A 15021-nucleotide genomic window follows, 5' to 3' on the forward strand; every position below is an offset into this window, starting at 1 on the left:
TAACTAAGATTGAGAAATCTGTAAGAGTTGATAGCAGGAGACAGCAGAACTCGCTCTCTGCCAGTCTTGTAGCATTCCTGCATTTGATGTATTAATCATAGAGCCATAATTTTCATAAATACTTCTACTACTTTGTTATGCTTACATGTAATTCAATAAACATATGCAAAATGTTCCATCAGCTTTTAAGTAATTGGTTCCCTGATTAGCATATGTTTAACCTTCCGAAGATTATAGAGCTGTCTTGAAAACAATGTATGTGATTTTCTTCCCTTACAGAAGATGCTTTCTCCCTTGTTTGGTTTTCTTTTTTTTTTTTTTTTTCTGTCTTCTTTTTCCACTTGGATTGTGCCAAATACAAGTCTCAGGATGATAGCTCAGTGACTTACAGGAGAGACTGATGACAGGCTCACTCTTACGTGTCTAGACATATAGTTCCACTGTATTTATTCACGAGAGGAGTCTCACTAAATCACTTTGCTTGTATTTGCACTTTCTGAACCCAAAGACTTGAAACGCAAGAGAAAAAAGCACCAATCAAAGCCAGTATTGTCTTATTTTATTTTTTGCTGTTCTTTGGTGCCAGCTTGGACAACTCCACGTGACTTTGGAGGAAGGTTTTCCGCAGGCACTGTGCCAGTCTGAGATCCAATACTGTGACCATCTCCCATGCAGAGAGTACAGCTCTGTAGCTGTTCTATTATAATGCTTAGATAAGTCAATCTGATTTGGTCTTGCCTAAAGTGTACAATCTAAATTATTTAAAGATGTAGATATTTCTTCCACGGTAAGCAAACATTAAAATGTCCCAGTGTTTGATGTTGCTTAAAACTCCACCCCTGTCCTTCCCAATCCCAACAACTTCAGAGTGGAGGTAAACTGTGAAAAAACTTAGTTAGAATAGTCTAAGTAGTTTTTAAGTGAAAAGTATAAAAATGTGTAGTAGTGGAAATAGGGAAAATATTACAGCTGTAACTTTCATGTCCAAACTTCATGATTTGTATAATGGAAAAACAGGATTTAAAGTCTTTTCTGCTAATAACTCCTTTGAATTCAAAACTGAAAAGGCTTTGGGGGTGGGATATTTGTTTGTTTATTTATTTAAATGGAACAAATAGCTTAATAATAGCTTCTTGTGTTTGTAACACAAACAGGTCACTCCAGTCAAATCATCGCGGCCAAAAAGACAATTTTCCTGTTCTGGCACAATTGAAACAATCAATTTGGATGCAGTTCCCCAGGCTGTTGCTCGTCTAGACAACAGTGCAGCTAAACACAAGCTGTCAGTGAAGCCAAAAAAACAGAGGATGTCAAGAAAGCACAAGAGATTGACAAAGGTATTGAATCACTGGTCAAACAGTGAGAGGAGGGGGGTTGCTTTTGAAGCTGGGTACAAAATAACCGTAACTGAGTGCACCAGAAGTAGCTATAGGCGGAGGACTGTCTTAAAATGTGATTAACACTGTTAGAGACAGGTATTGAAAGCTTCTTCAACAAATCTCATGTCTTCAAGGCAAAACAAAATGCATGCTTCTTTCATTTTGTCTTGAAATCAAGATAGAGACCTAAAGATGAAACCCTAGCTGGACAGAAGATGCAAAGAAGTTTTAATATAGCCAGTTGAGACAAATATACTTGCACCTGAAGTACTTCCACTAGAATTTTACACTGGGAGAGCTTTCTGAGTCTAGCTTTTCTAGTAGAAAATTTAGGCCATAAAGGTCTGAAGGATATCTGCCACTGTTAATGCTGCTCTGGTATAGGCAATCAGATAGTGCAAAATTTGGCTGGGAAAAAAATTAGATTCTCTGAAAGTGGCATGAGTTCTGACAGTGATAGTATGATTGTCTTATAAGAAAGAATAAGACTTAAGTAATGCAGCTTTTGCTACAGCTACAGAGTGAATTATCAAATCCTAGCTTTGTACACTAACTGCATGGCTATTTTGGGTTTTATGCTGACATCTTACTAGTGCTTGTAAATGGGACAAGACTATTCAACTAATACAGGGTTCAGGAGAGGCCACTGTCCTTTCTTCCGCACCATTGTACTTGCATTTATCACTCTTGCAATGAAGAAATTTTAAATTTAAACCTCTTGTTTATACAGAACGTTTAACTGGAGCCAAATGATGGCTTAACAAATGATAGATAGACAGGGCATTAGCTGAGCTGTTTTCCTCAAGGAAGGTGCTGGGAAGCACTCTTCAGGTGCAGCTCACCTTCAGACCATGTCACCCCAGAGACAACGAGTAAGCTGTGAAGATCTGCATTTTGTTTATTGCAGGTATTGCACCACATGCCAGGGCTGTGGGACAAGCACAGAGAACCAGTCAGCAGTTAGCACGTCTCAGTACAGTACAGTATTGCCGGGGAGCTCTAGGTTCTCTGTCCATGTGTGGTCCCACAGTTCCTGCAATAGAACGGGAGTCTCAGCACAGCTAATGAGGTAGATACACTGGCTCAGAATTTGTGAAAAGTAACCAAATTGTGTTTCCCTGAGCAGTGTTCTTTCCCAGCTAGCATTGCAGAGCTCTTTTCTGCAGGCAACAGCTTCTGTCTCTGCAAGTAACAGCTAGATTTACCATGAAAGAACTGGCAAAACAATGCCCTTAAGTAGGTGCTAATTATTTCAGGATTAAAGGATGGAGTTCCAAGTAGTAGAACAGGCATGTGAAACTTGTGCTCTATTCCTTGAGTTTCTGTAAATTTGAAATGGCAGATCTCAATCTAGATTAGCTCGTGTACACCAAATGGTGATTCAATATTTAGCGTTATACTGATATCACTGTTGGGATGTTTTCTTTCTTTTAAAGGCTATCACCCAAATAGGTGAGAGGCATGGGATCTATGATGATGTGATCCATAAATTGGCATGGGTGTGTTGGCTCTGGATCTAAATCATTGTTTAAAAAAAAAAAGAAAAAAAAAGTTGTTTTTCATTTGCAACTGATTGGACGTTCACTGTAAAGAATAACAAGCCATTAGGCAATATTCAGTAACTCCAAACTTGTCTCCCAATTTTAGGGATCACAAAGTTTAACGATAACAGAATTTGAGCCAGAGGACCTAGAAACTCAGCTGTATGGCGACAGATACCCAGGTTATAATGGACACATCATAGCAGACAAGCTAATCCAGAACAGAGATGAGCAGAAGCAGCTTCAGCTGGCAGAGGAGAAAAGAATTGAAGATCACTGGGGGATCTTTGAGGCTGAAAGAATAAGGCAGATTGTAGAAATGGAAGAACAAAGAGAAATGGAAGAACAAAGAGAAATGGAAGAACAAAGGTGCCAAGAACTTGAGCAGGTGCAGAAGGAGCAGGAGAGAAGGTGTCGTGAAGAAGAGAGGAGGCAGTATCTCCTTGAAGGAGAGACATCTTTGAAAACAGAAGAGCAAACATGCCATAAAGAGGAGAGAAGACTGCTGGAGGCTGAAAAGAGGCAAGAGCTGGAAGAGCAGAGTTGGCAGGAACTGGAGAAGCAGACACAGAAGGAGTTGGAGGAGCCACAGGGACAAGAGCTGGAGGAGCAGAAGTGCCAGGAAAAAGAGGAGCAACAGAGACAAGAGCTGGAGGAACAGAAGCACCAGGAATGGAAGGAGCAACAGAGACAAGAGCTGGAGGAACAGAAGCACCAGGAATGGAAGGAGCAACAGAGACAAGAGCTGGAGGAACAGAAGCACCAGGAATGGAAGGAGCAACAGAGACAAGAGCTGGAGGAACAGAAGCACCAGGAATGGAAGGAGCAACAGAGACAAGAGCTGGAGGAACAAAAGCACCAGGAACGGAAGGAGCAACAGAGACGAGAGCTGGAGGAGCAGAAACACCAGGAATGGGAAGAGCAGAGATGTCAGGAGTTGGAGGAGCAGAGGCATCAGGAATGGGAAGAGCAGAGGCGCAAGGAGCTTGAGGAGAAACAGAGACGAGAGCTGGAGGAGCAGAAGCGGCTAGAGCTGGAAGAATTAAGACAACATGTGATTGAAAAACAGTGTCAAGAGGAAGAAGAAAGAAGTTGGCTGGAGGGACAAAAAGAACTCAAGGGAAAAAATAAGGAAGAAAAACAGAGACAAGAGCTAGAAGAGAAAGAGCTTCAAGAAGCTGAAATAAAACTGAAGCAGGAGAAAGAAGCTGAGAGCCTCAAACAACAGAAAAAACAGGAGGAACAAAGGCAGCATTTGAAGGAGAAAGGAGAAAAGACAGAGAAGGAACAACCCCAGCATGTAATGGATAAGAAAAAGAAACGGGAAGAGCAGAGAAAACACAAGCTTACAAAACAAATGCACTTGGAAAGTACAGAAAGTGTGCAACAAGATGAACTGAAGCAGCAAAAGGAACAAAATGAACAAGAATGGAACAAGCTGGAAGAGCAGAGGGTAGACACAGAAGGACAAAATCTTCAGCAAAACCAACAAGAAAAATCCTTGGAACAGCAACAGGATAAGGATCAGTTGTGTTCTGGAGGGGCTGATAGGCATCTGGTAGAGAAGCTCCAAGAAGGATCAAGATCCCAAAAACTCAAACAGCCAGAAAAAGGGAATAAAACAGCAGAAGAAGTCCTAGCCCAGAAACTGAAGAGAGAAGTTGAGGCGCAGGAGCAAAAGCGAATAGGGGAAGAGCTTCGGTGGCAAGAGGTAGATGAAAGACAAACTGCATCCAGACCCTTCACATTTCAAGTGTCTTCTGGAGATAAACAGATCATATTTCAGAAAGTAAATCTGAGTCCAGTCATGCCCGTCAAAGGAGCAGGACTCTCTTCTCCATCCATCAAAGACTGCAGGATGCACACTGCCAGCAAGGGCTCCCATACACTCCCATCATCTGTGTGTGTACCCCATACAGCTATTTTGGTTACTGGAGCACAGCTGTGTGGCACAGCAGTTAACTTGAACCAGATAAAGGACACGGCTTGTAAATCATTACTTGGCTTAACAGAAGAGAGAAAAAATGTGGACATTCCTTCACCAGAGAAAGCCCAGAAAAAAACCCAGGATCCCAAGCCCGGCAGCAGTAAAATGAAATACACACAAGAGACATCGAACAACCAGGCTGTACTAGCTGAGTGGGCCTCTATCCGCTCCAGAATCCTGAAGAATGCAGAAAACAGCAAATATGAGAGAGATCGAGTAAGTGTCTGCAGACACAGTGACGACTGGACACCCCGAGGACGGGGTGCTCCACATGGCAACTTGAGGAAGACTCTCTCTGCCAATGCGAAGTTCTCAATAACACCAGCATGGCAGAAATTTTCAGAAGCTTCAAAAACCAATTCAGACGCTGAGAATATAAGTGTGGCAAAAGGCAATGAACCAGTGGGAAGAATCACTGGCTCATGTGCTGACTCAAAGGAGGATGTGGCTTCCACTTTTAAGGATAACTTAGCTGAAAAGGCTAAGGAGAAAATGGAAACCCATAGTGAAATGACAGACAACACAGAAGGCTGTAAATTTGCAAAAGATCTTCCATCTTTCCTTGTTCCAAGTTTTCCTCATTCTCCAGGTAAAGAATTACCCCAGGCAGAACTTCCTGGTGCTCAGGAAAATCAGCAGAATAACAGCACAAAAAAAGCAGATAAACCAGCACCAAACGGAGAAGAAAATGTTTCTCCTTTTGGGATAAAGTTACGAAGGACAAACTACTCTTTACGTTTCCATTATGATCAACAGGCTGAGCAAAGGAAAAAGAAAAGATACAGTGCAGGAGACAGTTTTGATGGTTTGCCTGACCCACTAGTTACAACAGAAGGTGAGAAAGAATCCGCTGTTTTTGCTCCGCAAGAGAGTAAATCCTCTGGCATAGGGAGAGTGAACGTCCTTGGTAATGTGAAAGACTCAAAAGACTCTTCAATTACTGTGGTGGAGATTTCGCAACCAGCAGGCACACCAGTGGTCCTACCAGCCACTGGCCAGAGCACTTTACCCCCTCATGAGAAACCAGCATGCAAGTCACTGGTCCCACAGAAACCTGCTTTAGCTCCAAAGCCCACCAGCCAGACACCACCATCGTCTCCTCTCTCTAAAATGAACAGATCAAACCTAGCTGATATACTAGGGCAAAGGTTGGTTAAAGCTGAATCAGACGGTGGCTGGAGAAAAGAAGACAGAGCAAATGCAGTGCACCCCACACCATCCAATGAGTACAAAAATGAAGAGGAAGAAATCAGAGAAAAGAAGTCATTTTTCCCATCTATAAGTATTCCATGGAGAGAAAAAAATGACAAAAAGCCTGAGCCGCTAAAGAAAGGTATGTATTTTTCAAAGGTCATTTAGTTATTGTCTGCATTTTCAAAATGAGATACTGGAGGTCCAGAGGAAGAAACTTGGTCTTAAGATATAATTTTTACTTGGCACATTATTTGTGGAGTACCACTACTTTCCTTTGGGTTGTCTGAATGAATGGGACTTCCCATCCCCACAGTTTAATTCAGATACACACAAACTCAGTGTGACCAGTGCGACCTGCTTACAGAAGTTAATTTCAAGGAGGTAGCTGAAGTGTGTGTGGTTTTTCCTTGACAGAGATATTACCTAGTTAGTCAGATGATGGACTCTGTTCCATGTGTAATGGTGTCACTGGAGCAAAGGAAGTAATTTTTATAATTTACATTACATTGTATCTATTTTTTAGGGGAATATTATGTAAGTTAAAAAGTACTAAGATCTAGGTCCCCTTATAGTGCCTACCAGTGGCAAATTCTCTATCTATCTAACCGATATAGCTGGAGGCAGGAGTCTGCATTTCAGAGGCATTCTTCAGTAATAGAAACAATTACAGGAGCAATAGTGGCTCTTCAGAGGAAGGTTGAAAGCCCCTGTGGCTTGAAATAGTATTCTGTACAAGAGTGAAAATCACCCTTTGAGTGCAAGCACACTTAAAAGAGCAAGGCAGGAATTCAGCATTTAATTGGGAAATCCCAATTTTTTCCATTCTTGAATTTTGCAAGCATCAAGACACTTCTAAAACCGTATCTCAGTGGAACTGCTGCTTATTTTTACAAGTTTTTACACCTTTTCCTTTAACTCCCGTTTTTCAATGAGGATTTATGGGAACTAGTTAAGAGGCACAGCTGCTGGCCTGGGAGCGCAGGGCCCGGGCCAGTTGAGCGTTTCCATGCTCACTGAGCTCTGCAGGAGCACCTTTGCACCCTAGTGCTGCTCCCAACCACTCATGGCTCTATCCTGGGTGCTAGCCCCAGTTTCATGCATGCTACAGGAAGTCAAATACTCAAGTGACGATTTGAAAAAAAAAAATTTTTTTAAGAGGGGCTGCATTTACAGAGTACATCATTTCAGCCCCCTTCTTCTGGCCAAAATTCGGACACTTTTCTTTGCTTAATTACAGCTGGAAAACCAGGGAACTGCAGTACATAGTGGCTGGATCCCTTTCATTAGAGTTATAAACAATCAGTGAGTATGTATCACTTTCACCTAAATATCTCACGCAGTGTGAGAACTTGTAGTAAATTAGGCTGGAAGTCTAAGTGTCTGGGGTAGGCTTTTTCACAAAAAAAGGATAAATTTGGACAGCTGTATGAGTGTGTTGAATTAGGTCTTATTCTTGAGGCATAAAAACTGTTTCAGGATTTGACATACAGACCACAAAGGTCTGTGAATGACAAGGCATTCAATGGGCTGAGCTCCAGAGTTTTCACAAGATAGAGAAATGGTACCGGTTTGCTTGAGATGTGCATTACTTAACCAATTCTTCTCATGTTTTCTTTCAGAAAAGCCAGTCCTCCAGAGCAGGCACTCTTTAGATGGCTCTAAATTGATGGAGAAAGTTGAAACTTCACAACCACTTTGGATTACATTAGCACTGCAAAAGCAAAAGGGGTTTCGTGAGCAGCAAGCTACAAGGGAAGAGAGGAGACAAGCCAGAGAGGCAAAGCAAGCAGAGAAGCTGGCTAAAGAAAATGTAAATAATCTTTAGAAACCTGCCCATTAGAAATACTGATGCCATAATTATAACTGTTAGCTAGTTTTATTATGTGAAAGGGATTTTTTTTTTATGTTTGGTTTATAAGATTTCATAAAAGCTAAAATGACAGTGAGTAAAAAGTAGTTTGAAAATTTGGAGTTCCCTTTTTGCAAAACTGAGACCTCCAGGAGAAAATACTGTGCAATAATGTGACAATTTTAGTGTAAACTCTGATGCCTTAATATCAGGTGGTAGTTAATGGCGATCATAAGCATGCCCACTGCACAGTTGATTGAACAGAAGAATTGTATGCAGCATGGTTCTTTCAAAGCTTGATGTTAAGCCTTAATGCTTGGGGAATAACAGCTGGAATACTCATTTATAAGTGAATATAGGTGAATATTAGTAAGTTTGAATTTATTTTTATTGTAACGTATTATTTGGATAAAGTGCAGATGAATGAAAGAAATGAACTGTCATGTGGAACATCCAAATGCCTAAAGCAGGCACGGAATTCAAGTATCACTTCTTTCCTGTTCTTTAAATAGCTACTTACTATCCATGGTTTTCTGTTAGTAAGAAAAACACTTCTACTTATAGTACAACGTGATGCTACAAAACCAGTGATGCTGTATATAGATACCACAGACAGTAAAAAGGGAGATTATGGGGGTAACTAAGTATATTTTGCTGTTTGTTACAAGACCCAAATTTCTGATGGACACATGCATAGAGACGTAGATAATTGGTGGAAGAAAACACCAGTGGGTGTGAAGTTGCCCACAGATGCACACGCTGTGTTTCAGTGCTGTATTTAACAGGTAGGGCTGGCTCAAACTGTTCGGTATTTTGACTGAAATGACAACATGACAAATTTAGCTTGGTGGGTCTTTTTTTACAGTCTCTAATAACTGTTAGTTTTAGAAGTATTAGCGTGTTTCGATCCTTTGCCAAAAAGGAAGGTTAAGGAAAGGACAGGTGATGAATGAAAGCATCAAGTGTGACATCTCTTACTTGTAGCCATTACATGACAGACTGTTTATCATTCAGCAGTTTTCCATCTCTGTTCTAGGCTGCTGTAAGTAATCAGTCAGAAAATAAAAGTAGCAGCAGCAAAACAAGCACACTGCAGAAATCTACAACTCAAGAAGACGAGAAGAAAATTGAGACTGCAGTGTCAAGACTAGAAAGAAGGGAGCAGCTAAAAAAGTCGAACACACTTCCAACTTCTGTGACAGGTACAGTGAGAAATTCAGATTTACTCGAGGAATAATGCACTTCAGAAATGGTATTGCATGTTTTTGAGAAAGTGAATGAATTTGTTTTTTCCTCATATATTACCCCTAGAATTACAAATGCATTTGCTTTCAGCATGGAACAACACAACTTGTCCTGGTCTCACCTGCTGGCCATTATGCTGAAAGTATAGAATTTCAACAGGTTTTCATCAGGTTCCCCAGGTTATTAAGGCTGCACAACTGCATTTCCTTAGAATTGTCCCAGTTCAAGCTTAAAAAATTAAGCTGTCTCCTCAGGCTATATCCAACAGTATTTTTGGAACATGACTAATACACATTAGAGGGATTTGACTTACTGTGAATTGCAATTGCAATTCCAAAAATGTAAAAACTAATCAATTCAGTTGAAGGTAGCCTGTCACTTTGAATTTAGGCCTTTTCCTTCCCAGTCACATATTTGGTATGGAAGGTTGGAACCAGAACCTACTACTTTATCTGTCACCTCAGTTAAGCTGAAACTATTCCATATTCAAAAAGCAGGCAGGTTTAAGTATTTCCCCAAAGGGCATACTATTTGGGGTGGTGATGGTTGAAATAGAGACTTGCCTAATATTTCTCTAGCCAACATTAGTCCTAGGCAAAAGGTTTTGGAGAAGAGTACAGATAGGTGTTGAAGAAACCTTTTTACAAGTTGCACAGTAAATAGCATGGGCTTCTTGGAAAGTAAATACACATATTGGCTGAATCTATTCAGTAGCACTCCAAGCCAAGAACTATGGAATGCAACTGTTGAAAGCTATGAGGTAATTAATTTATCTGATAGTAAAGGCTAAACCAGTGCTACTCCTACATTACAGATTGTTCCAAGCCGAACAACCCGTAGGCATGCCTATATTCAGTTGGTTCAGCAGCCGTATGTCCACACTGCAGCTGCAGGCCAATGCAGATAGCCCTGAGAACTTGTTTTACTTGCAAAATCTTGGATTGGACTAGATGATCTTTAAAGGTCCCTTCCAACCCAAACCATTCTAAGATCTCGCATAGATTGCCCAAAACTTTCCTGCTCCCTGTTAGCCTGCTTCCAGTGCCCAAACTGGCTTTGGAGGTAAGCAGCTGGAGCAGCTTTAGGGCATTCCTGTCAACCTGTTAACGGGGCTCTACTGCAGCCCTACCGGCAAAGATTCGGTAGTGTCATGTTATGCTGTACATAGTTAATTCTAGCAGAAGTCAATCTCTAGCACGATAGATGATGTCAAACTAGATCAAAGAAGGGCCAAAACCCAAGTATCCTTGGTCTGTCTGCACTAGAATGAAAATTTCAGGAGGAAATTCAGGAGGAATCACCAATTTTGAATTACCAAAAGTGAAAGCATAGAACTGTGTTCACCCTAAAGGAAAGAGTGACTGGACTTCTGTGTGATTACTGGCTACGTTTGGAGCCAGGTAGTCATTAGCAATTGCACAAATATATGGTATACAAGTATTGGTTTATTATGGATGATGACAGTGATTTGAGTATCCCACAATTAGGAGAGCATTTAAGGCAGAAGACCAGCCTAGAACATGTTTAAAATAAAAGTTTGCCAAGTCCTTTGCTAAGGACATTAAAGAAACACCCAAAACTTGAAGAAGTTGGTGTACTTCAGACTTGCACTTGAGTCTTGTACAACAGGAACTGATAAGCGGGTATAACCTTTAAAATAGCAAAAATTACCATAACCTTTAAAATAATTAGCTTTTCAAAGTGTCTGTCTACAGCAATAGCTGCTGCTACTGTTCATTTACTTATAGCTAAAAATATATGATTAAAGATGTACTAAAAAGAAAACCAAACAAATTTTGCCATCAATGCAATTTTAAAGCTTTTTAAAACATTCAAAACTTGAAAATGAAATGCAACTAGGAAGTAATTTGGACTGTATCTGAACATTTAACAAAAAAGGGGTTTTGGCTCATAAAAAATAAAACATGTAAAGGGGGATTAGTGAGGAGTTATTTTGTAATTAAGATTTTTTAGAGTTACTCCATAGGTTTCAGATAGGACTCATTTCTATGCCTTCAACGGCATTCACTGTCTCAGAATTAAACAGTCTTCCCACCTGACGTTTCTACAGTTCTGCTCTGTAAAGCTGCTTGTTAGGAATCATTTGCTTATTCAACACATTTTCATGCTGAGACAGCTGTTTGCCTTAAATATACCATATTAAAGAAAATGTGACAAACAGCTATTGGAGAAAGCTGGTTCATTTCTTCTTCAGGATAGTCTCATGGGAGTGGTTAACTGAGGCAGAAAAACTATAGGACTGCTTTCTTCTCTGTGCTTATTTAAGAACTCTAATCTGAAGAGGGAATCTAAATCTTACTGAATACAGTTGGGTTACACGTGTTCAGCGGCTGCATTACCAAAGAGAAAAAACCCAAACCAGCTTGTTTTCCCATTGTTTGCTACATTGCAGATGTAATTAAAATAGCTTATGTAAAGAAGAGTGACAAATTGGAAATGATTTCTTTGGATCTTACAGAGACTGAAAATTTTGTCCCTATTTTGTGAGTTACATTAGTTGGCGTCACCTCTGAAAAAGGAAACTCAGCTCCTCCTAACTTCTTTTGCAAATACAATAAAAAGTAAGATTTAATTAAAAGGGTTGGAATAAATATGAAGAATTAGATCAGACCATCTTCACAGAAAAGAAGCAAAATTTCTAGAATCCTGCAACAAAGCACAGGGTTCAACTAATGTTTTTTTCTCTTCCCCTCCCCACCCCATCAAAACCAGTGGAAATTTCAGATTCTGTTCCGTCGACCCCACTTGCAAAGGAGGTGGCCAAGAGATTCTCTACGCCTGATGCTAACCCTGTGTCAACAGAACCAGCCTGGCTTGCATTAGCCAAGAGGAAAGCAAAAGCCTGGAGTGACTGTCCACAGATCATAAAGTAAACTGTAAGATTACATCTCTATTGCTGACTATTAATTGCTTTCTTTTTATTTATTCAGCTTTTTACACATGACAAAACTGAAAATGCATGTATTGAAGGACTGAAAACTGAACTGATTACCATTTTGCTCTAGCTCACTGTAAAGTCTACTGAAGTCATATATTCCATTGCTTTGACAAGTAGCTAAAGGAGGTCACAGCAAAAATTTCAGAACCAGACTCTCTCAAAAATTTAAGAATGCTCAGATACTGGATGTAAATTTTAGTGAGTATCATAATAAGGGCCAGAACTTCAGTTCAGAAGCTCCTTACATTCTGTGGGTATTCGGTTCTGGAATTTTAGATCTCTACACTTAAGTGGAGATCTCAGAATTTTTTTTCAACACTCCATTGTTGAAAATTAAGGCAAGATGCATGTTCCCTTCTCTTATTCCTGAATTTTTTTTAAGTGTTAAACTGTATGAACTGTCAGTTCTACCTGCTATTTGAAAGCTTCTTCCCTAATGAAGAACTTTGGGAGATATCGTTCTACCTGCAAATGATAAGTAGAAAGACAGTACCATCCAAATGCTGAGGTAATTTCTTTTATCATAGGATTAATACACTATGTCTATATTCCCTCACTCCTAGCAAGAATGCAATTCATCCTACATAACAAAAACCCCATTATTTAAACAAAAATCAGAAAGTTTTCAGAAGGAAGCCAGGAAGTCAAATGTTTAAGTGCATCACTGTTTGTGCTTGGCCATATTTAAGATGCATAGAGACAGTGATTGCAGATTACAACTTTAAATCAAGCAACTGGAACTAAAATAAGTGAAACTATTCCTGTGCTCATGTAGCTGTAGAATTTGTCTCAGTAAGTTCCTACAGGAGTAAGACTTGCAGAACTGAAATTAACTGAGAACTGAACATTAAGTCAGTGAGAGTCTCGGGAGTTTTAACTCTGCGTTCTTCCTGATTTTACTCCACGTGCAACTTCAGGTAGTTCAGATGACTCCCTGTACCTTGACCAATACACCCAGAACACTTCAGAAAGAAGTTTACTTACCCCATCTCAGGTATCTGCTGTGGCAATTGAACACTTTATTGCTTCTTGTAACTAAAATAGAAATGTTGGCCCCCTCCCTCTTACAAAAAAGGATAAAGTCCATAGTGTAATAAAAATCTTACTATCCTCAACATCCTACAGAAATACCTAGGGTGACTTTTTAAAAAGTCACCCTAGTAAATAAATCTGTAACACATCTGAGTTTGTTTTACAAGGAAGTCTTTTAACAAATTTGAACGTCTCCTTCTTAAAACCATAAGGCTCAAAGTAACCTTTAAGCCTACAAAATCATAAAGGGAGACATTTTCATGAGAAGAAATTGCATTACAGAATGATAACACATATGTTTCATGGCAGTATTTTAGCCAAACTGCTGTATGCAGCATGAGAAGTAGCACTTTAATTATGCAGAAAACAGAATGAAACCTGCCGTATCCTCCCATTCCAAGAGTCAAAAAGGGCTTGTCAGCAAAAGTAATTATTGAATACTCTATTTCCCACCAAACAGAAAACAACGGTTCAGTTTCATGGTTACAATAGCACAAAAACAATGGATGTGTTAGATTGAGTAGATGTGCAGCAGCAGCAAGATGGGTTTTCTTGAGTCGCTTAAGCTATCAGTTTTGCTCAGTTTCGTATCTAAAACCAGAATCTCTAAAGTAACTTTTTACCCTTAATATAAGTATTTAAAATGTTTTATACAGAGATGGGGCAATGCTGGTCTCAAATGCTTGGGGGAAAAAAAAATACTTCACACCTTCAAAGAAAATCTCTGCAAGCTTTTCTGAAGAAAGAATTGGGCCCATAATTATTTTTGCTCTGCTAGCACCATGAATTAGTGCATCTTAAATTAAATTTACACTTTTTCTGAGTTTATAAGCCTGCAGTATGTATTTGTAATTACAAGAAGTAAACTGCCTGAAATCCATCTTTATGATTATTTCTTGGGAGAAGGAGCCAGGCAGAAATATGGAGAAGGTGAAGTAAATCAGGATTAAAGAACTAAAGATGCTGGTATTCTGAAACGCATAGCAAAATTAGGTGCTATTGTGCATGACGTAAGGATGCAATTTTCCAATACAAAACAGTTATAGCACATAGAATAGAGCTTTCATTAAGGATGGTGTTAATCTAAAGCTTCAAAGCAGAGATTTTTTTCAACCATAAAGGTATCTAGTGTAATAATGGAAACTGTATTATGTACAGTACTTGATGGAAACATTTCTAAAGCGTACATGTTCAACAGTGACATTTCATGTTAAATTAACAAAAATTTGCACTAAATACCAATGAAGTGAAGTGTTACTTTGCTTTAGCTTTGTTGCAACCATTTCTGATAAAGTGTTGGAAATCTGTAAAAATAAAACCAAAACAGTACTACTGAGTTTAAAACAGCAAACATGTTTTAAGAACCGAACAAACCACTATGTAGTATATTGTCTCAATTTTTTGTAACTTATACACACAAAATACCATTTCTTCTGACAAGGGTTATATATGATTAACCTCTATGTTCATACAGTAATGTATAAAAACTATAAGATGTATAATTGTGGGGTATTTGTTGTGTACTTTTTTAATTTTTCAAATGTTTTAAAGTGCAATTGTTTATTATACTAATGTCATTTTAATTCTTATTAAACTATAACCCAGTCAAAGTTATCTAATCAATGATGTGTGTTCTGTGTCTCCTTTTGCTAATCGTGTAGTTCAGGTTTGCATTTTACAGTGCTACAAGTGTCTTGCCTATGTGTTTCTGCTAACGATAAAGCAGAGGAACCAGATGTGATGAAGCAACATAGCCAGTGCAACTTCTACTTTACTTTTTAATTCAAGATGTTAGAATTCAAAGTAGATGGCTCATCAGAGAGAGATAATAGTTT

At 39.3% G+C, this 15021-nt stretch overlaps 1 protein-coding gene across 4 annotated transcripts in view; it reads left to right on the forward strand.

Annotated features, from left to right (window-relative positions):
- The window catches only part of CRACD (capping protein inhibiting regulator of actin dynamics), a 139066-nt gene extending 124062 nt beyond the window's left edge, over window positions 1-15004 (forward strand). For all 4 annotated transcript variants that reach the window (XM_075026308.1, XM_075026317.1, XM_075026293.1 and 1 more), the window contains 5 exons: window positions 1155-1337; window positions 3027-6240; window positions 7721-7911; window positions 8987-9152; window positions 11929-15004. In XM_075026308.1, coding sequence (XP_074882409.1) covers window positions 1155-1337; window positions 3027-6240; window positions 7721-7911; window positions 8987-9152; window positions 11929-12089 — 3915 coding nt within the window. In that variant the 3' untranslated portion in view covers window positions 12090-15004. The remainder of the gene's footprint in view (window positions 1-1154; window positions 1338-3026; window positions 6241-7720; window positions 7912-8986; window positions 9153-11928) is intronic.
- Window positions 15005-15021: the final 17 nt, after the last annotated feature.

Source organism: Buteo buteo, chromosome 1 (genome assembly GCF_964188355.1).
Source record: "Buteo buteo chromosome 1, bButBut1.hap1.1, whole genome shotgun sequence".
Classification (NCBI taxonomy): Eukaryota; Metazoa; Chordata; class Aves; order Accipitriformes; family Accipitridae; genus Buteo; species Buteo buteo.